At 37.8% G+C, this 21,095-nt stretch overlaps 1 protein-coding gene across 1 annotated transcript in view; it reads left to right on the forward strand.

The window, feature by feature from the left end:
- Positions 1-3,518: 3,518 nt before the first annotated feature.
- The window catches only part of cdyl (chromodomain protein, Y-like), a 31,278-nt gene continuing 13,701 nt past the window's right edge, over positions 3,519-21,095 (forward strand). The window contains exon 1 of the mRNA XM_056235458.1: positions 3,519-3,956. Within this exon, the coding sequence (XP_056091433.1) occupies positions 3,930-3,956 (27 nt within the window). The 5' untranslated portion in view covers positions 3,519-3,929. The remainder of the gene's footprint in view (positions 3,957-21,095) is intronic.

The following is a 21,095-nucleotide window of genomic DNA, read 5'->3' on the forward strand; positions in this document are numbered from 1 at the left end:
CGTTTCACTCAGATCACAATAGGGAAAGAAAAGACTATCACAACTTGTATTTCATACCAACTTTAACTGGAGTAAAAAGTGACAACTAGCCCTATTCAATTTTATGTTTCTGATGTGCAAGATACAATGAGAAACCATGTAAAGCCTATAGACAATACAAACATTGCAAAACTTAATTCAATCCCAATTTGTCTTCCTTTGAGGCTTCTAGATCTGTCATCTGTACACTCATCATCACTTTGAAATAAAGCAAATAACTTAACATTCATAATGTTTTATTTCACCAGACTGGCCCTTAAGGATAAAAAAAAAGCTTGAAAGCATATCTTGTTCAAGATAAGCGCATAGGACAGAGTGAAATGAGAAATTGGGTAATTGTAAATTAACAAAATTGTGAATATTTGATAAGACTTGTTGTGATGTATCTAACAAACTTGGTTAAATCCAACGATTAGTTCTTCCTCATAAGTGCTCATCATATCAGAATGGTATACTTGACTCCCTGAAACCGAATAAAAGACGCAGCTAATCAGGGGTGTGTTTCACAAAAGCAACTATGGTCGCAAGTTCCGTAGTTACCAACAGAGGTCAATGAACTAGCATAGTTGGCAAACAATGCTTTTGGAAAACGCACCCCAGATTGGATCTCATTTGTGTAAAAAAAAAAGGGGCGTCCTGATTAGTTGGTTCAGGTGTGTTTTCAACTTGCAAAAAGCTTTTACGTCCTCATAGAACTCGAAATTACAACCTGTAAGCTGAGAAGCTGTGTTTAATTAAGCTCTTGTACCGTGACCGCTGTACCACCTGACCGCTGCAGATTAATTTAAGCAATGATAGTGTTGCCATAGAAACACATAATTCCCAGTCCGAGGATGTGAACAGCTCAGAGTAGAACGTCATGTGTTGTCATCTCAAAATTATGGTAAACTCTGCAGGACAGTGGCCCTGCAGGAGCAGGATTGGACACCCCTGGAATAAACAGTAAATTGCGTAAACTGAGGCAAAACATCCAGTAAACAACACAGATAAAGACTTACAATGTCAGACTACAACATAGACAAGAGTTAAAACCTGTTCTGGAGGTGATTGGGGGCCCTTGGGGAAGTGATCCTTAAACTGGGAAAAAATTTGGAAGAAAAGCTCCTACATATTCAAAACAAACTAATCTCAGTCCAGGTAGGACTCAATGCTGAAATAATGCATCCCATTCAAGGCATGTACTTTAGCTTCATCTGAACAATGTCGTGTAGTCCATACCAGCCGTTGTAGTCCTTAAAAACTAATTTCTTTAAAAGGAAATATCTCCCTTTGCACGTCGTAACTTTGCAGATGTTGTTTATGCTCAAACAGCAACATTACACACTAACTAAATTTAGAAAAGTGAAATCATAATCAACCACCCCTTTAAGTAATATTGGAAAGTTTGCTCCGACATTTCTGATCTGCTCTTTCACCTACTTCCTTGTTCTCCTTTGGCATCTGCTGAACTATTCTGCTCTCAGTAGAAAACGCCAAACCATTTAAAAAGACCTCTGAAAATTCTTTCAGACGAATACAATCGGAGAATTGTTTGTTTCTGTTTTGAAGTCCATCAAAGTGCATCCATCCATGATAAAAGTCCTCCACACGGCTCAGGGGGGGTTAATAAAGGCCTTCTGAAGTGAAGTGATGCGTTTGTGTAAGAAAAATATCCATATTTAAAACTTTATCGCCTAAAATAACTAGCTTCCGGCAGACTGCCGTACGCATCGATTTACGGCGAAAAGTAACCCTTAACCTGACGTAGTGACGAACGCGGAAGCGCAGAGGATAGAGCAAAACAAAACACCAGTTATGAATTAGAAGTCTAAAACAAGAATTTTTAAAGAGAAATGTCAGAGGAGCTCGAGTTTGTTGCCCAGCCCTGTTTGTTTTAACAGCGAGAGGCGTCTAAACTTACGATACTCCTACATCCTACGTCATACATCGTCAAGCGTTACTCTTGTGGCGCAAGTCGACTTGCATATGCGTACGGTCATCTGCCGGAAGTTAGTTATTTTAGTCGATAAAGTTTTAAATATGGATATTTTTCTTACACAAATGCATCGCTTCATTTTAGAAGGCCTTTATTAACCCCCCCTGAGCCGTGTGGAGCACTTTTATCATGGATGGATGCACTTTGATGGACTTCAAAACAGAAACGGCCATTCACTGCCATTATAAAGCTTGGAAGAGCCAGGACATTTTTTAATATAACTCCGATCGTATTCGTCTGAAAGAAGAATGCCATTTACACCTAGGATGGCTTGAGGGCGAGTAAATCATTGGGTAATTTTCATTTTTGGGTGAACTAACCCTTTAACCCCCATTTCAGTAAGGATTAGGAAACCTGCAAAAAATAACAAGTTTGTGAATGAATTATATACCAAAGATAGAGAGTTGATCAGTTGGTTAATAATATAAGAAACAAAATCTAAAATATATTATTCATATTTTCATTCTAACTGCATGATTTCCCATTTTGTTTGAAAGCTTTCTGAATATCTTTACAGTAAGCATGTTGACTATTAGGCTAGTTTAGCCAGAGGATGTTAATCTGCTGAATACTGCATCATAACTTTACTTCATGGGATCTCTTTTACGGTAATTAGCCTTCTGATGTTTCATCATATCATCATTTGTTTTAAATCTGCTGTCTTTTATGAGGTCTTTAGAAATACCTTGGAAATGAATACTCATCCTGATTAGGCAGTACTTCACAAAGTTCTTGGAGCTCGTATTTACACATGTAAGTGCAAAGGAAACATTGCCATTTACATTGCATGGCTCTCTATAATACTTTTTTTTTTTTCTGATTGTCAGAGGAGATGTTTAGCGGTCAAATATTTCTTCTTAATGGCCACTGTGACTGTCCGGGACTGCATTTCTCAAAAGCATTATGGCACCAATGATCAACTTAGCTCATGATGCTTTTGAAAACCTCTGGGAAACCTCTATAAGTTCATATAATAAACATAAACGATTCAGCTAAAAGCCATTATTTCATGTGTATTTATTTATTTGTGAACAGGTGTATAATAAGCTATGTAATGCACAGTGAGGCCAATTCTCCTGTTTATTTCAAAATAACAAATGGATGACTGTACATTATCCCATACTTAATGTTCAGATCCGTTTTTTAAAGTCTATTTTGACTACCTAAATTGCTAAACAATTAGGCTACCATCTTTATTTGGGCAGGCCATTTTGCAAAATGACTATAATATTTATATTTTCATTATCTCTTTTATTAAATAGATAAGCCGAATAATGAGAAGAAAATATCCTAAATACTCTGATTCTGTCAAGTTAAAAAACATTAATGTAGGCTACACGACACATGGGGAACATGGCATTCATGGAAATGTTTTAGACTGAGACTGAGTCATGGGCTAAACTCACCTGGCACGTATTGTTTAAACTATTGCGAACTTACGTCAGTTATGTTCCATTAGACCTTCATTCAAAAATCAACACCGATACAGATTTGCAAAACACAGATGACCGTCGACACACAGCTCTATCAAGTGTTGCAGGCAGTGCAAACTCATCGCGACTCTAATCTGCGTTCGATTGAGACTTCCTGTGTGGCAGAACTGAGAGCAGGCGAGCGCGTAATCAGCACTGCCTACAGACTAGTTTACGGTAACACTCTCGAAAATCGCCGCCTGGACCGACAAAAGTGCTCGTTTGGACCTAATCGGGAATGAAACGCTTTATTCTAACTATAATGTTGTTGGATAGTCGTTGAGTGCGAGAACTAAACAGCAAAGAGATCCTCGGTGCGGGTCAAGCACATCTCACCCGACCAACTGAAAAAGGAGGAGAGGCCAAAAAAGACAACTGTAACTGGAGGAGAAAAAGTGTCTACAATCCTCACGGATTGCCACAACGTCGAAGATTATCGTGACATGATGGCCACGGAGGAACTCTACGAGGTGAATGTCGGCGATTTTACCGTTTGTGCCCGTTTAGACGCAGTTAATCGATTACATTTGTGTGTGTAGTTGCACATAGACGACGCGTCCCAAGGCTCGTGTGGACTGCACTAGCAAACAGTCTTAACAACTGACTTACCCACTCCAATACTAGTTAAAGCTACACCGGTAAGGTTGCATGCTAGCAAACTAAACTAGTAGTGTGGAGCCAGTGTCGTCTTTGTTGTTAGTTTGTGGAGTTTAGTGTGGAGAGATGCTGGTGGAGGCAGTGGATGAGGCGGCGGGGGAGGGAAGGAAGGGCACTTTGGAGAGTGATACTTCATCAAGCTAGCTGCTAACCATGAGGTCTGTGTGGTTTGATGGACACAACAGGGACAGCTGAAAGTGAACTCGGTCATTTATGGTGTGTTCAGCTCTGCGGGAACTTAGTTTCGACCTCTGTCCAGCAGGACCTGTGATTTTAAATTCGCTTGTAGAGCTTTCAACCTGCCTGTCTCCTAGCTATCCAACAGGGTTGTGTGTTATGATCGCCTTTGCTTGGTTTCATTTTCCACTTAGATCATTCTTAATTTTAGTTGTTAGTGATATTACTATAGTAAATAGATAGAATATGGCGTATCATTTCGCATTTAGAAAGTCTAGTGTCACTTGCTGGCTTGTTTGATGGACTGACATTCTGACTGACTGACTTTATTATAATCTATAGATCTGCTATCAGGGTTTAAAACTGGTGATTTTTGTTGTTGTTGTTGAAATGATCAATACATATTGCATGTTTATGCTGCATGAATATACTTAAAGTATTCATTTACACCAATGCTTGAATTGTCAATACAGTTGCACTGTTTCCCCCATCTTTTGAGAATTGGCCCAATGAATATAATGACTAACGTTACATGTTTAGAACTGATGTGCTTATTGAGATAAATTCGTCAATAATATGATCAAAAGCTTTACAAAGGTGTGAAGAAGATACAAAGGAGTGATGAAGAGAACAGATTCATTCAAACATGTTTGACCAGTTTATAAAGACCAGTATGAATAATGTCCCCATTTTCAAACACCTAGATAATACTCTCCATTCAGATGATGGCAATACCAGAACTGTTAGTCATGATCATGATATACGTCTTTTTGAACTTTAGGTGCTTTTTGTTGTGGCTTGGGTTAGCAGACCTGTAAAATTACAAAGGCTAGTTTTTTGTTTTTTTTTTTACTTATTTGCACCCTAAATGTTGACTCCCACTGTATCATAAAACTAAAGGGAGGGTGCTGGACTTTATTTATTCAAAATCTGTTCAGTCTACTCTCAGTTTTATACCTTCTTTTAACATTATGAGTGATAAAGTAACAATATCTTCATTTCTTATTTTCAAGATATAGCCTATTGCTAACACTAACAGCCTTGTAAAGTCAGGAAAATTGTTCATGCCTATTTATTAAAGGAATATTTGGGGTTCAATACAAATGTGTAATAAAGTTTTATAGAAAGCAAAGGTTCTGGAAGTAAATTTTCCATTAATTTTCTCAGTTTTTCGCAATAACATTATTCTTTCTAGACAAAACCTGCCATTATTCTAAGGTTGTTAGACTTAGCAATGGTATATGCTTATAGAAGTGTAAAGTCTTTGTGATTTCAAGCTAGTTTTTTAACAAATTGTTTAATTGCTACATTTCCACTAAAGAATGTACATACACACTACACCTAAAGTAAAAAGGCCCCGATATACTTCAAGCAAAATAGAAGAAACAAACTTCTGTGATGTAATTTAGACAAAATTAGGGCAAAACAAAGTTCATTTTGAGATCGTTTCGGGAGTTCGAAACAGCTTTCCTTAGCGAACTTTCCAGAAAAGTTCACTCTGGCTGGTAAACACCTTCGTACTATCATTGGTCCGTGGCGAACTGGTGATGACGTAATAGGTAGGTGTGTGCTGAGGCTCCACCTTCCTTGACGTGGAAATCTTCTCCGGTTCATTTCTTCCGTTCAATTCCGTGGAGGTCAGATGTCCACGAGTAAAAACATGAACACACTGGAGAACCTCTTTATAGTAGAAAATTAAGTTATAATTCTAATTAAAGGAGACATTGACACTGTTTTTTCATGTTTAATCTTGTAAAGCTGCTTGATTTTAAGCAATCTATTGTATAAAGTGCAATTTAAATAAAAGTGGTGTGACTTGACTGGGGTGTCAAATTGCAGAACTTGTGTGAACGTATCCACGTCACTGATCAGATGCTTTCTTAACTGCAGTTTTTTTTTTTTCGTTGTATGTTTAATTTGCCATTGAGAGGAAAGCACGCAGCACATTTTTACATATCTAAATGCTGCTCCAAGCCCCACTTCCAGAACCACGAATGCTCAAAGTGGCCGTTCACTGTTCTGTTCTATTAACAGCGTCTGAGACATGTTGATCACTACAGAAAATAGACTCCCACATGAGAGAACTTTGCCCTTGTGCTGAATAAACCTAATCAGTAAAACTGTATGTGTTTCCCAAGGGCATCTTGATGCTGAATGAATGTATATTGAATTATTTTTATTTATTATATTATATGGTTAGGGTGGGAATCTTTAGTCACCCCACGATCCGATTCCAAAACAAATCTTGATGTACTTTTTTTCCCCTTATTAATTAGTTTACTGACTTGAAAATCTTACAATCTTTTTTTTTTCTATCTATCCTATCTATCCTTAGCCTGGTTAAAACCAGACCATTCTCAGTTGTAACTGAGTTACGGTCTGGCAAAGCTTCATAGACAAATCATTTCCAAAGGGGCGTCACCAATGGACGTAGCTCAAATGCCTCTGGGCGCAATTGGATAGACCTAAAACCAATCAGAGCGATGAAGGAGATGACGTATGCAGAGCGACGTTCGTCTGTTATAGAACAACTTAGTTTGAATAAACGAGCAGACACTGATTAGCTACTTGCTCTACGTTTATTTAAAATTAACAGCAAGACAACTAGAAGTGAATGTGCTTTCCATTAAATAAATCACACACAGTAAACAAAACCTTAACAACAAAAAACCGTTGCAATTTAGACGCGCAAACTGGGTGCCGGTGCGGTGAGATGTACATGCTCGGGCAGATTCGGCTTGAAGTCTGTCAACCTCAGACGCCGCGCTGTTACAAAAAAAGCCGTGCACACAGCCAAGCGAAATGGGGTCCGTCTTGCGCACCGAACGCGCCATTTTATAAACAGTATAAAATCGTCGAGTATAAACAAGGCTTTACTCCGTGTCAGCGCGCGCTCTGATCGGTAAAGGGGCAGAGATTTCAGACCTCCGTTTATTAAAGAGATCTCCAAGATTTCTCTTCTTGTGAGGGGATGCACAGACCTCTCCCGATTCATCTCCAGCAGTAGCAGCCTCCGAAGCACCACTAACTCCGCCTCCGTTTCCCTCATAAGCTGATATTAGTATTTAAACATTCTCTATGATAAAAAATGTTTGTGAAAAAAAAATTTTTAATAACATGGTTTTGGCGGTTATACAGTTCTAATGACGGTGTTCAACTATAACCGTCCCACCCCTAGTTCCACGGCGGCATCCATCTTTGTAATAAATGTACAAAATCTGCTTCACCGTCGCTGTGATCTATCTATCTATCATCTGACTATTTCTATCCATAAACTATTTTAAACTTCAAGCATTTTAAAACTTTCTTTCTTTTTAACTCAAAACAAAATTTTAATTTTGACAGTTGGAGAGGCCCATTAGACTCCATTAGCTGCCAATCTATGTACTATTTCTAGTCCATCGAGACTCATTTAAGCTTCCATTCTATCTAATATTTCTAAACTGAAAACCTTCAAACTTTTAAAACTGCTAAACTAAAACTTAAACTAATTAAAACTAAAAACCTTCAAGCTTTTAAGGTTCCTTTTTACACCTACCTTGTTTGGTCTGGATTTTCGCACTTTGAGTTTGATCCGAATCAAAATTACAGGTGTGAAACCGCCCCTGGACCACGGTCCGGACCAAACAGACGAAATTTGGTCCAACGAAAAGAGGTAGTCTCGGTCCGGATCAAACTGAACAAAGGTTTGCTTCGTTCCTAGTGTGAAAGCATTTTCTGTATGGTTCGGACTTTCAGACCCTTTACAGGAAGTTCTGGTTCTCGCAGGATTGCTTGCAGTCTTCATTTCCTTTCCTGCCGGCGACGATAAAATGTTGCACAACGAGGACGTTCATTTGGCGAATTTGAACTACCCTCTGAGAGTATAGATGGTGCTGCACGTAGTAATGCCGTAATAATGACAGTATAGTGGCAACGATATGCGTCACTCTGTTCATTCATTCTTGTCAAAGTTACCCGCCAAATTGACAACACGCTGACGTCAGACGCACGTCCGTTTACAGACCAATCAATGTCAAGATGCAGCCCACATAGATGATGACGACAGGACGCAAGTATGTCATGTAAAATTGCAATGTGAAACCAAACCAAAATGACCGAACGTATAAAAACATGAACTTTGGTTCGGACCTTGGTGTGGACTTTCAGGTGTGAAAACGCCAACTTCTTCAAACTTTCTGGCTAGGCTTTTTCATGCCAACTTAAAGTTTGTCTACAAACTTTTGTGTCTAGTTACATATGTAATTAAAGGTACTTTAAAAAAAAAAAAAATTATGTTAAGAATTTTAAACTAATATAGCTTCAAAACAAAAGCAAGTATATAAAGAGGAACAAAAAAACATACTGCAAGCAATAAACAAGGAGAGCTTACGGTATTTAAGAGTATTTGAACGTTCTCCATTCAAAAGCTCAAAAGCTGTGTGATTTCTTTTTTTTTTTCTCTTTCTCAGCTTTACTGTTGTTTGATTAGCCTATTACTAATGACATCATAGACAGCGGGAGATATAATAAGCTCTATTTACTAATGCACAGATCTATTTTGAAATATAAGATGTGGTTTGTCCTGTCCGTTTAATCCCTTAGATTACTAACTGAACCAATGTCCTTCTAATTCGCTTCAACCTTTCCAAACTTTGTGAAAGATTATTTTAGAGTGTGTGTATAATTGGAAGCAAGCAGAAAATGGGTGTTTTATCTGTGGTTAAAAACGAAGTTCCGAATCGATTCTGAAATTAAGAGACTAATCTGATTTAGGAATCAAATTTAGGACAGAAATCACAAATATGTCCACTGTGGTGATAAAGAGAACAAGAGGAACAGGAACAAGAGTTACGGTATATTTGTGACATTAACATAATGTGAACTAGTCTACAGACTGATGGGAAGAAAAGGGAGATGATTCAAAATCTGCTAAGGGGTAATAATGGAAAAACAGTTTTTAAAAGTGATTTTTTGCTATTATTTACAACAAGATTTGCATTTGTATTGGTTTAAATATATGTGTTAAGAAGAGACAATAAAAACAACTTTGTGCATCAAAACTACTCCTTTCCTGGTAAAAAAAATTATTTGATTTTCAAAACTCAACGAATTTGCAACAGCTAAATGTAACATTTTTGACAAACCAAACATTTTAGTCTCTGAGTAACATGTAATTTATTTAAGTCACAAACTTAATTCCAAAAAAATAAGTATAATGCACCACGCAAAAAGAATTTCGTCTTAAGCATGTTTTATAATAACCCTAAAATCAAACAGTTTAAACCTCACACAGGTTAAAGCCCAATTTATACTTCTGCGTCAAACTCACGGCGTAACTACGTCGTAGGCTGTGTGTAGCGCGCGTACCCTGACGTGCACCTCTCCAAAAATGTAACAACGCGTCAATTCTATATTCTTCTGCGTCGGACCTACGCCAGAGGCTCTACGTTATAGACTACGCGTTGGTTTTCATTTATACTCCTGCGTCGTTGTCCGCATTGAGGCGCAATTTCACATGCGGAGGGAGCAATGTGAAACCCGAGGGAGGGGTTCTAGCAGACCAATCACAGCGCTTGCGCCCGCGTAGAATTGACGCGTTGTTATATTTTGGGAGAGGGGCGGGTACGCCGAAGCAGGGACGTGCACAGGAATTTTGAGGGGCAGTTGCTCTGACCTGAAAAAAGGGCCCCCCCCCCCCCCCCCCCCACACAAAAAAAAAATAGAGTTCCTCATATTATTGTTTATTGTTTTTTATTTTATTTTTTATTTGAAAAGAAATAATCTGGATTGAATGGAAAAACTTGCTTGTAATAAAAAAATCAACGCTTAGATTTTGGGAAAAAATACAATCCTTTTTAACCTTTTGGCTTCCCGTACATTCAGTTGTGCTTCTTGCTCGTATTCAGTTGTGATGGTAGGCTACGGGCAACTACGCATGATTTGTAGTATGATTGCGTAGAGGGAACAGGAATTCCGGTAGGGAACAGAATCGACTGCTAAACCCAGTGCCGATCCTGACCTCCCCCTGGGGCCCTTAGCAAAATTCTGCTAAGGGGCCTCTACCTGACCTGTGACGCTGTGAGCTATGTAAACCATTTGCCATTGCCACACAGTCACACCTGACACTTCAGTGCTCCCAATACAATCCTCCCTCCTTTAAACAAAACAGTCAAAGAATAAGTACAGCAATATAGAACAGAATGAGGTTCAAACAAACAATATTTATTGAATAGAGTATTTTCTATAGAATGTTAAGATAACAAGTGAATATTAACGTAAACATAAATAAGAAGAAAATAATAAATTATAACCCTGAGCTTTGGCTTTTGGGATTAACTTTGGTTCTCTCTACAGCCTGGGTATTTTCGGCATCAGTATGATTGTTTTATTTATTATTATGCATGTTGAAGCAATTCTTGATTTATGGTTATTATTTACTGAGGGATGTGCATCCATATTGACCAGTATGTCTAGCTAATCAACATTTTAAATTCAATATAGCCTATAAATCAATAGTCAATCAATGTCAAATTGTCAATACATTGCTTTCTATCTTGCATAATTAGTGTAGTTGTTTAGAGTTTTTAACACTGAGACTAGATAATCAATCAGTGTCTTGTTTTAAACGTATAATGTGTACTTTGATTGCGAGTGGCATCATTCACGTGCATGTATTGTACAGTATGTCTGGTCTCCACATATTTCTGCTTGAAAAATGTGCGTTTCATTTCGTGCACGCGCATATGAACGCACGATAACACACGTGACGCGGTTATGTTTTCTGAGCTGCAGTAAACAAACACCGTTGCACTTTGTCGTTTATCAAAAACAAACGTAATAAATAATTGTATTTTACTCTCACTTTTGTCAGGCACAAAGTGATGCAATAGATGCACTGCCTGCCCAGCTAGGTTAGCAAGACTGAAAAACATCAAACTTTGCTGACATCAAACTTAGAGAGGAGAGAACACAAGTTTACCTGATTGTTGTTCCCGCAATTCACTCTCATGGGTTTTTTCTTCTTCCTCTTTTCGTGACCAGAAGGATAGTTTCGCTTCATTTTGTCATGGATGTTGTACACATTAATTCGCGCTATGACACGAGATGAAGGCAGGGTCTTACGCACCGGTCGCGTGCAGTCTATGGTCGCGTGCAGAGCTGCAGCCACGTAAACAGTTGAGCTGAGTGCCCGAATGGAAGTGAATGAGGCTTTGCGAATTTTTTTCTATTTTTTATTTATTTTTATCTAGGCCTACGTGAAATTCTGCATCCATTGTACGATTTTTTTTTCGGAAGGGCAACCTGAGTCGAGAAGGGCATATGGGCAGTTGCCCGGGCAACCTGAGCAACCCCCCTTGGGTGCACGTCCCTGCGCCGAAGGGTATGCGCGCCACACAGCCGATGTATGGCGTGAGTTCGACGCAGAAGTGTAAATTGGGCTAAATCACGTCCGTCAAAAAATGATGCTGGCTGTCGGTTGGAATATTAGAACTCAAACCACACTCATGGGCATCAGTCACTTCACTTAATATTTGTCGGCTAAGAAATAAATCATTATCTTACAATCCATCTGTTTTCAGATCCACTTCATTTGAATATCACAACATTGATGTCTGTCAAAAATAATGTGCACAATAATGTTAATATTTTGCGAGAAGCAGAGATATCCAGCGCACAAATTTTCTGGAAAACTTTTTCTGGCTTCAACGTGCTCTGTCAGGGACAATAACGTGCATAATTTAATTCTGTTAAATTTGTTCTTCAATCAGAATTGAATCTGAATGGTCACAGAACTGAAGAAGAGAAACTGCTAAAGAGAAAAAGCCAATCCAATTAAAAAACTTTGATAGGTTAGTGAACATCGTTCATCATGTGTTGGTCTTGAAGGACATTTTTGCACAAACTATGCATTCCAAATCTGACTTTCCTGATTTGAATATTTTCAATAATATTCTTTATTTGACTGATCTTTTTTTCATTTCGTCTGTTATTTCATTAACTGTTAAATGAGTGATCTTGAGATGAGTCTCTGTTGTCATCCAATTTGACTCGTTTGCTGATGTAATATTGTAAACTTGATAGGTGATTTTGATCAAATGTAGTTTACTACTGTCTTCTCAGTTGTTTAAAAGTTTGATAAAATGTTAATTTTCTTATAAAAGATGATGCTTTTTTTACATGGTTTGTTAGATTTAATTACCCCTTAGCAGATTTTGATTCAGATCCTTCTCTAGAACTCAGACCATATGAAGTTGTAAAACACTAACATTTGTTACAAACTCCATGAAACAAGTTTATTGATTTCAAAATACTATTCAAAGACATTATTACACACATGCCATTAAGCTTTTTCGTGTTTACAATGGCAAGTCATTTATTGAAATTGCATGGGGGTGTGTATATAAGAACTTTAATTAAATAAAGCAAAAAGAATAGTTGGAATGTAAATCTATAATGCTTGAAAAGATGTCAGACCTAGTATGATAAAAGTGAAAGCCCTAGAGCAGTTTCTGTCATTACGCTGAATTCCTCAGGCAGCTTGAATCTTTGGGGAATAGGACTTTTAGCTGTGGCAACACTCAGTGTCAGTTTTACATCCAACATTATTACAAATTGCAAGACTATGACTACTGCTGCTAGTCGACTTGGAAATACTAGTCGTTTACTTGTTTTAATGTTTTGCTTTTATATTTTTACAAAGGCTGTGTTTAAATTACCGTCATGTTAATGTTACATTTTAAAATGAATATATTTTTAAAAGGTCAAAATCACAAAATCATTTCATTTAGCTATGATTTGGCATTTTTCACTGTCACTCGCGGCGGGTTCAGAGAAATGTCCACTCGGAAGATGAGCGAGGTGAGGGAGTGTTTAATAGCCAACACAAAATTTTTCTGTTTTCTTCTATGTCATGTCAAACTAGCAACAATTTAGCTTGCTTATAGGTTTGTTATACTACTGGTTATGAGGGACAATACAGTTTCAAACTTTACATTGGATAAAATCCAATTATAAAAGAAGAGACATTAAGAATGAAACTTGAACAGACACATGAACAGTTCCTATCAACATCCTAACGAAGAGAATATGCTTAAATAATGTATAGTTGTTTAGTACACATCAAGCATGCTCATCTGCTCATCTGCAGTGATGCGTGTTGCAGTAGTGTCGTCATATCTGACTGTAACATGACATAGCGGCCTACACCACGCTCTCACGCGTTTATTTTTTAGCATTTTAGGAAGGAGTCAAATTTACATATGTGGTTTCACAACCAGATGCATTTACACTTGTCCAGTTTCATCTGGAATGCGGCCCAGACCACCTCCTGAAGTTGTTTGAGCGATCGAATTCAAATCCGTCTCGAAGTTTCGGAGGGCATTTACACCTGGGGCCTATACCATAAAGCCGGTTTAGGTGGCTAGCCAGGTATGTTTCGGTTTAATTTGCGCCAACCCTGGGTTTTAGGCACCATGAAAGTGGTTTGGCTTTTAGCGGTGTTCATCTCCATAGTAACTTACGCTCCACGGCTAACCTGGTCCGGGGCAGGTTATGTTCCAGGTAAGAGGTTGCAAAACGAACTTGGACCAATCAGCTGTGAGCAAAGTGACACATGTCTGACGCAATAAAGTCACTTCTACTTCTACTAAAAGTTTCTACTCCAAATTAAAGGTCACTACATAGCAAATGATTTTTAATCCAAAATCGTCTGGCTTTTAGTAATGCTTATTTAGAATAATATTTTTGTATGATATAGCCTAGATATTATTTATGTTATTACAATTGAACACAGATGTACAATTTGTTTATCAATTATTATTACGCACAGTTTAAATTAATAAATATATAAAGGTAATATAAACACGCTTTAGAATCAATAGATAAAGCTATAAAATGCCTACATATGAACTTAAATGTTCAATTATCTATAACATATAGGTTTGTATAGCTATATCTATAACATGCCGAAAAAAATGTGCGCCGCTTGCGGTGTGAAACGGCCGTAATTCACAAGGTTTCCTACGTGTGCGTTCCGTGTGCACGTGTGATGCTGATGTTGCGCGATGTTAATCATGCGCCGCCCGAGTGCATTTGACCGGCATATATTCGGCATATGTCAGACTGACCGGCCGGTCACCGATCATGGCCGATCACGTGAAAATCGGCCAATTCCGGTCACCAGCTGATCAATCGGTGCATCTCTAATAGCAATACTTTTTCTTTTAGTTGTCCTCTTTCATAGACTGCTATTTTCTTCTTGCTGTGTAAATTTGTTTAAATTCGTAATATTTTTCAATCTCGTAATATTTTGCAGAAGAGAGAAGTGAATCGGTCTGCTTCTCTCGCGAGAAATGAATTGCAGTTTCACTCTTTCTCAGCGCGTGATTGGCTGTTCGCTACTGATGTTACACCTAAACTCCTAAACTCAGGATCATAGTCTGAGTTGACAGAGAAAGTTGATGATCAGCATCATGGTACCAACAAAGCCTGGTTAGATTGGTTTGATTTTGTCAACTCAAAACTAATCCTGTAACCCTGAATTTGTTCAACTACCATCATGGTACAGGCCCCTGGTCTTTTCAGGATCGGATAGCTATCCGATCACAGAAAACGCATGAAGTGGCCAGGTGTAAACAGCCCCTTAGTGATTGGCCGATACCAATCCTGATCCCAATCATTCTCGATAGTGATATGTAAGCTCTCTGGTGACTGGCACTGTTAACCCCTTATATCATAAAGGCATTTTTAATGATTTCATGTTATTTCAAGTGGCAATGGCATACAACAATGCCACAACACTAGGGCTGCAACAAACGATTATTTTGATAATCGATTAATCTAACGATTAATCGACTAATCGTCGATTATTCCGCAGACTAATCAGTAAGTTTGGAACGATTATTCAGCTTTTCCAATTAGTTAAAACATTGAGTTATACATATTCTAACTATAATATAAAAAAGAAAATCACTTCAGCTTTTGAAATAGTTGTTTTAATGAACTTTGAGCCAACTAAACAGGTCATTCTCTTTAAGTTTTCAGATTTCAGTCCAACTCAAATCACACACAAATGCTCTCTAAGCATTGTTTAATAGGCCCACTGCTTTTCTTAGAACTGAAACAGAAAAAGGGACATTTACTTCAGGACACAAAGAATGGTAAAATATTAATCTGCAAACAATTATTATAAGTACAAAATTACAATCTTTTTTTACATGACAATTGAGCTGACAGAGACGTTCTCATTCACCTTTTAATATATAGTATGATACAGTAACTGCCATGATATTCTTCCTATATCATAGGAAGGATATAACATCTCGTTTTGCAAGTCTTCATGATTATTGAACAAAATACAGGCAAGTGAAAAGACTATAATAATACCTAATATACTAATAGTGTTACAATAATAAAAACAGCCCTGACTCCTAAGCTCGATCAAGCTTTATTCTATGCAAAATAAGTCATCACATTACTGTAATTATATTACTATTGATAATATTATTACTATTATTAGTAGTATTGCATTCTCTAATAAAGAGAAATTTACCGCTGGTTAGTAAGCTCCAGCTGGAGAACACTCACTTCTCACCGGCTCCTCTTGTGCCGGTGTTCTGACGATTCATGCTACCCATCGAGATTTGCTACTTGCGCATGTGCAGACGCACAGTTTTTTATAACAAAAGGTACATTTTCATGTGTTATATTGTAATTTCCCTTTAAAAATGCTAACTAGCATATGAATATGTGTACGGTCAGCCAGCTGAACAATAATAACTGAAAGTTTCAGTTAGGCTACTAAGGAAAAGTGTGCTTTGACAAGTCAAAGATGAATATTTGATGATAATTTTTAATTTTCACACCGTTTTAAAAATAAAAACAGTAGTCTAAAGTATACAGTAGCTACTCATAACTTAGAATTGTATTATAATTGTATTTCATATAATATTAATCGACATTCTGTGATCGATTCGCGTTACGGTAGCATTTTTCGACAAGGCAGCAGAACACCGGGATGTTTCCTCTTGCACACATGCATGTTGTGCTCCCGTGAAAAGCAAGTTCCGCCTTGCATGTATTGCACACGACAGCATTCTTGATTTGAAGTTTTGTGAAACTTTCCCAAACCTAAACCTTGCTAGTTCGGATTCGTTTGCACTGTCATAATTCGCGCTGTGTTTTCTTCTACCGCAATAGCATTTGTAAGGGCTGCACTGCACTCTAGCGCTACAGCGCCGTAGCGGTCAAATCGCGGGATTGCAGGCCCTTACATTAGGTCACGTGAGATCAAACGACTACTCGACAACAAAGATATTTGTCGACAAATATTTATTGTCGACGTTGTCGACAACGTCGACTAATCGTTGCAGCCCTACACAACACTGCTGAGATGAGCAGGAAAAGTGATGCAATTTGATTTATTTTGTTATTATTCATGCTTGACATGATGACTATTTGAAAGTATATATGATTGGTCATAAATCAAGTTTGAGCTTGTTCATGTGAACTGAATCTGGGCCAAATTTTGCGTTGATATCTCAAAGCAATCAAAAGTAATGGCATTAGGAATCATGGCAGCCTAAGTCAAAAAACCTCTCAGCATTTTACTGAACATAAGAACTACTTGCATGTGTAAACGCCACAAAGCATAAAATATTCAAAATGGGCTCTATGCACGGCGGTATTTCCGGTGAAGGTCTAAGGATGCTGGATTACTTCCGCCGATCGTAGAGTCCAATGCTATACCGAGAATTTATATTGGTTTTTATACTCTATTGCTATACTAAAGAAACGTTAGTCACAAAAACAGACAAAACAGACACTCCTCATTTTGTTTATGCTTCTGTGTTTATTATATTAAATAAACATAACTATATATAAAATTACATCTAAACGTATTAAAGTTTCGTTTCAAAGACGAGAGGACAGTAAATTTTGAAGACTCTGCCATAATACCGTTTTCCTCGGTTTTCCTCCGCTTTAAATCTCCCCAACCGGAAACGCACGAGCATCCTTGCGTCAAACGCGGAAGTTATGCGTGCATATAGCCCATTCTACATAGAATAAGAAACCATCAATAAGATCCTGGTAGATGAGTGATGATTTTCCATCTGAGCGATTGATCCAATCCAAGCGGACTCCAGATGTAAAACAGTGTCCGATTGGTCTCTACACATCGTCCCTACCCACCATACCCGAGATCCAGTTTCCATTGGTTGAACTTTTAAATGACATTGGAAAACACTGTGACATGATCGTGATGCAATCGGATCCCAGAAGTCCTATAGCTTTAGCCAAGCAACATGATGATTTGTTCAGGATTTACGCATCATGTTATGTTGTGAGTGGGCTCGTTTGAATCAAGACAACTTGCTCTAAGTAAAGATGTGTGAATATAATAATTATTATTATTATTTAGTTTGTTTTTTTGTTTACTAATGTTATACAAAATTAAAAAACAGAACCCATTTAACCCATCCAAGTTAGTGCACACACATTAGGAGTAGTGAGTAGTGAACTCACACACACTGTAAACCGTGGAAACACACACCTGGAGCAGTGGGCAGCCATTTTTGCTGTGGCACCCAGAGAGTGATGGGGTGTTAGTGCCTTGCTCAAGGACACTTCAGTCATTTCCTGACGGTATTTAGAATTGAATCCACAACCTTCAGATTGCCACTTTGTAAGTTAATTTAGAAAAATGTTTGGAGCATTTTTTTGTTTTTAAAGTGACGACCAAGCGGCCAGTGGCTGACAGTGAGTTGACCACATGTTTGATCCAAGTGTGCTACACAAGTCCTGAAAGGTGAAGCCAAAATATGTCGATCATATTTTGATCCAGGTGGCTGGATGCAGTATAGGTCATAAACCCCACCCTCTCCATGTAATCTAGTGGGACGTGAGACAAACAATCAAAAACACTTCAAATAAAATTTTTTCCAAAGATAGTTTCTGTCATTTTAGGTAGCCTAGTTTTTATCGCGATGTTTTTTTTAAATAAGTTAGGTTTTAGTTAGTTATTTGATGCTATAAAAACGGGGGTACCGTGTGACGTCGTAATTCAAGTAGTCACTGAGGCACCAGCAGACTTTTTTCGGGAAGATATTGGAGCTTTAACTTTAATTTCTATACACTTCAAGCAAATCACAATGTTAGTTTAAATGTTTATTATCACCATCACAGTAAAAAGGCATTTTTGACAAGCTGAGGCAGGCTGCTCTGCTGCTATCCGATCGTGAAAAGACTAGGTGTAATGGCCTCCGAAATGCTTTCGAGATCTTGAAATTAGCTGATGATAAATAAAATGCAGCTCAAATTTGTTGCTTTCGTTGACTTGTACTCTGATAAATTTGTATATAGCGCGGGAATTGAAGATTTATATCTGTTTTATATTTGTTTTGCGGAGACACATTTATGTGGCCAAGTGTAAATGTAACCATTTTAAAAAATGTGATAGGCTAGTTATCCAGTCAGTAAAAATGCATGAAGTGACCAGGTGTAAAAAAAGTCCCTATGACAGGGGTGTCAAGCTCAGTTCCTGGAGGGCCACTGTCCTGCAGAGTTTAGCTCAAACCAAATAAACACACCTGAACCAACTAATCAAGGTCTTCATGATTACTAGAAACTTCTTGGCAGGTGTCTTGGAGACACCTTTAAACTAACTTTAGCTGGAAATAACATTATTCAAAAATCGCTATAAAGCCAAAACAATCTCTGTTACCGTAAATTGTATGTTTATCTCTGTAAAGCTGCTTTGAAACAATCTCCTTTGTTAAAAGCGCTATATAAATGAAGATGGCTTGACTTGACTTGGAGGACAGTGGCCCTCCAGGAGCAGAGTTTGACACGTGGTCTAGGGCTGTGTATCACCAACAATGTCACGATACGCATCACGATACTAAAGCCACGATACGATACGTATCACGATATGGATCAATTTGGAATTTAAATTTCTTTTGAGCAGAGTTTAGTAGCAGTAATATCTTTATTGAATAAACAGTGTTATAACAGTTGTGATAACTGAAAAACTATTTAGTTTTTGTCATTAAAAAACAAGGATAGTTCAATTAAATAAGTGTTGGAATGTGCACCAAACAAAGTAATTTCTTTACATTACGTTGAAATCATTTAAAACAAATAAATACAATAGAATAAATATAGCCTACCAATAAAGAGAAAAGTTTTTGAATAGGTCTAGCACTAGTATTCAGAAATACTACAGAAACTTAAAGTCATTAAATGTAAAATAACATTGGGTAGTATTTTAGTCCTGACTAAATTAAATACATTGGCTATAAATCCAGATTCCTTATAATTAAAGCTATCTTTTGTTGTTTTGACAACAATATTAATGATAGACACACATGGCTGCTGTCACTTTAAGAGCTAGTGCACGGATCCTGTGTTCATTATACTGTCACATGCATTAACCGACTGTGTTGGATACTCACCAAGATTGACATTTTTGACATCATTTTGCTTGTTTTTGTCCGTAAAAGCGATATAATCCGTGAAAAATAACTTTTGTTACTCACAGGCTGTTTGTGAGGCGGCTTTACTCTATGTATGCATGCAGAGAAAACCATCTCTCAGGGTGTATTCACACCTGCCTTGTTTGGGTTCGATTAAATCGAACTCTAGTTCGTTTCCCCCCTTGGTGCGGACCTTTTGGGCAGGTGTGAATACAGCAATCGAACTCGGGTGCGGACCAAACAACCGAACCGAGACCCAGCTGAAGAGGTGGTCTCGGTACGGTTCCAAACGAACTCTGGTACGGTTCGTTTACGGTGTGAACATGAACCGACCCAATTGCAAGAAAGCACTGCGCCTTTGAGTTAACAGGCTTCCGTAGTCGGAGATTTTGGCATAATGGTTTGTGTTATTGTTGTTCAAGACAAGTGCGAAAGAGAATTCCATTCCGGCGCGCTGTCTGGCCACACGATACTGTTGCGCGTCTTTCTGCGCGCCGTGTGTGCATGTGTGCATCAGGACATTCACATACAGAGCGTTCTCTTTAGTCTAATCGCGCATAGATGCAAAAAAAGCTTTTGCAGTTCATATAATGTAACGATATACAAGGATGATGCTGCGTTAAACTGGACAAACTTAATCGCAAGCGTTAACATTGACAGCACTTGTTAGCAGTATATACAATAAGAATCTCATTATTTGAATGTGTGAACATAGCCCCTCTCTATGAATGAAAACTTTATACCTTATCCGTCTTCTGCGCAGTTTCTTCATATTGCGTTTGTACAGAATAACACAAAATTAGTAAAATAACAAATATTGCAGTACGAAATATCTCCATGCTGAGCCTTTTTTGCACTTCATGATTTCCCTACTTGAGAATCCGGTAACACTTTAGAATACGGTTCCTTCGTTAACGAATAACTACACAGGAACAAATGAGTAACACAATATTAACAATCTAGTAACTACTATTAACTAACAAGGAATTCTGATTAACGAATTAGTAAGTAACAGCGCACAGATGAAAGTGGTAGTTCACTATTAACTAATTGATAACTACTATTTTTTTTATGCTTCCCAGAGAACTACTGAAGAAGATTAATAGTTCATGCAAAACTAATCAATAACTATTCAGGACAAATGACTAGTACTACATTAACATTAATAACTGCTGTAAACAAATACACAAGGTTTATCAATATGTAATAGCATAGCAGACTTATGATTTGGGAAATAATTAGCCTATGCTCTCTCCTAGAGAACTATTTTATCAACTGAATAATTTTAAAGAAATGGCTTTTTAAATGCAGTTGTCGGGA

The sequence above is a fragment of the Rhinichthys klamathensis genome, unplaced genomic scaffold, assembly GCF_029890125.1.
Source record: "Rhinichthys klamathensis goyatoka isolate OS25496 unplaced genomic scaffold, OSU_Roscu_1.1 h1tg000422l_1, whole genome shotgun sequence".
NCBI classification, from domain to species: Eukaryota; Metazoa; Chordata; class Actinopteri; order Cypriniformes; family Leuciscidae; genus Rhinichthys; species Rhinichthys klamathensis.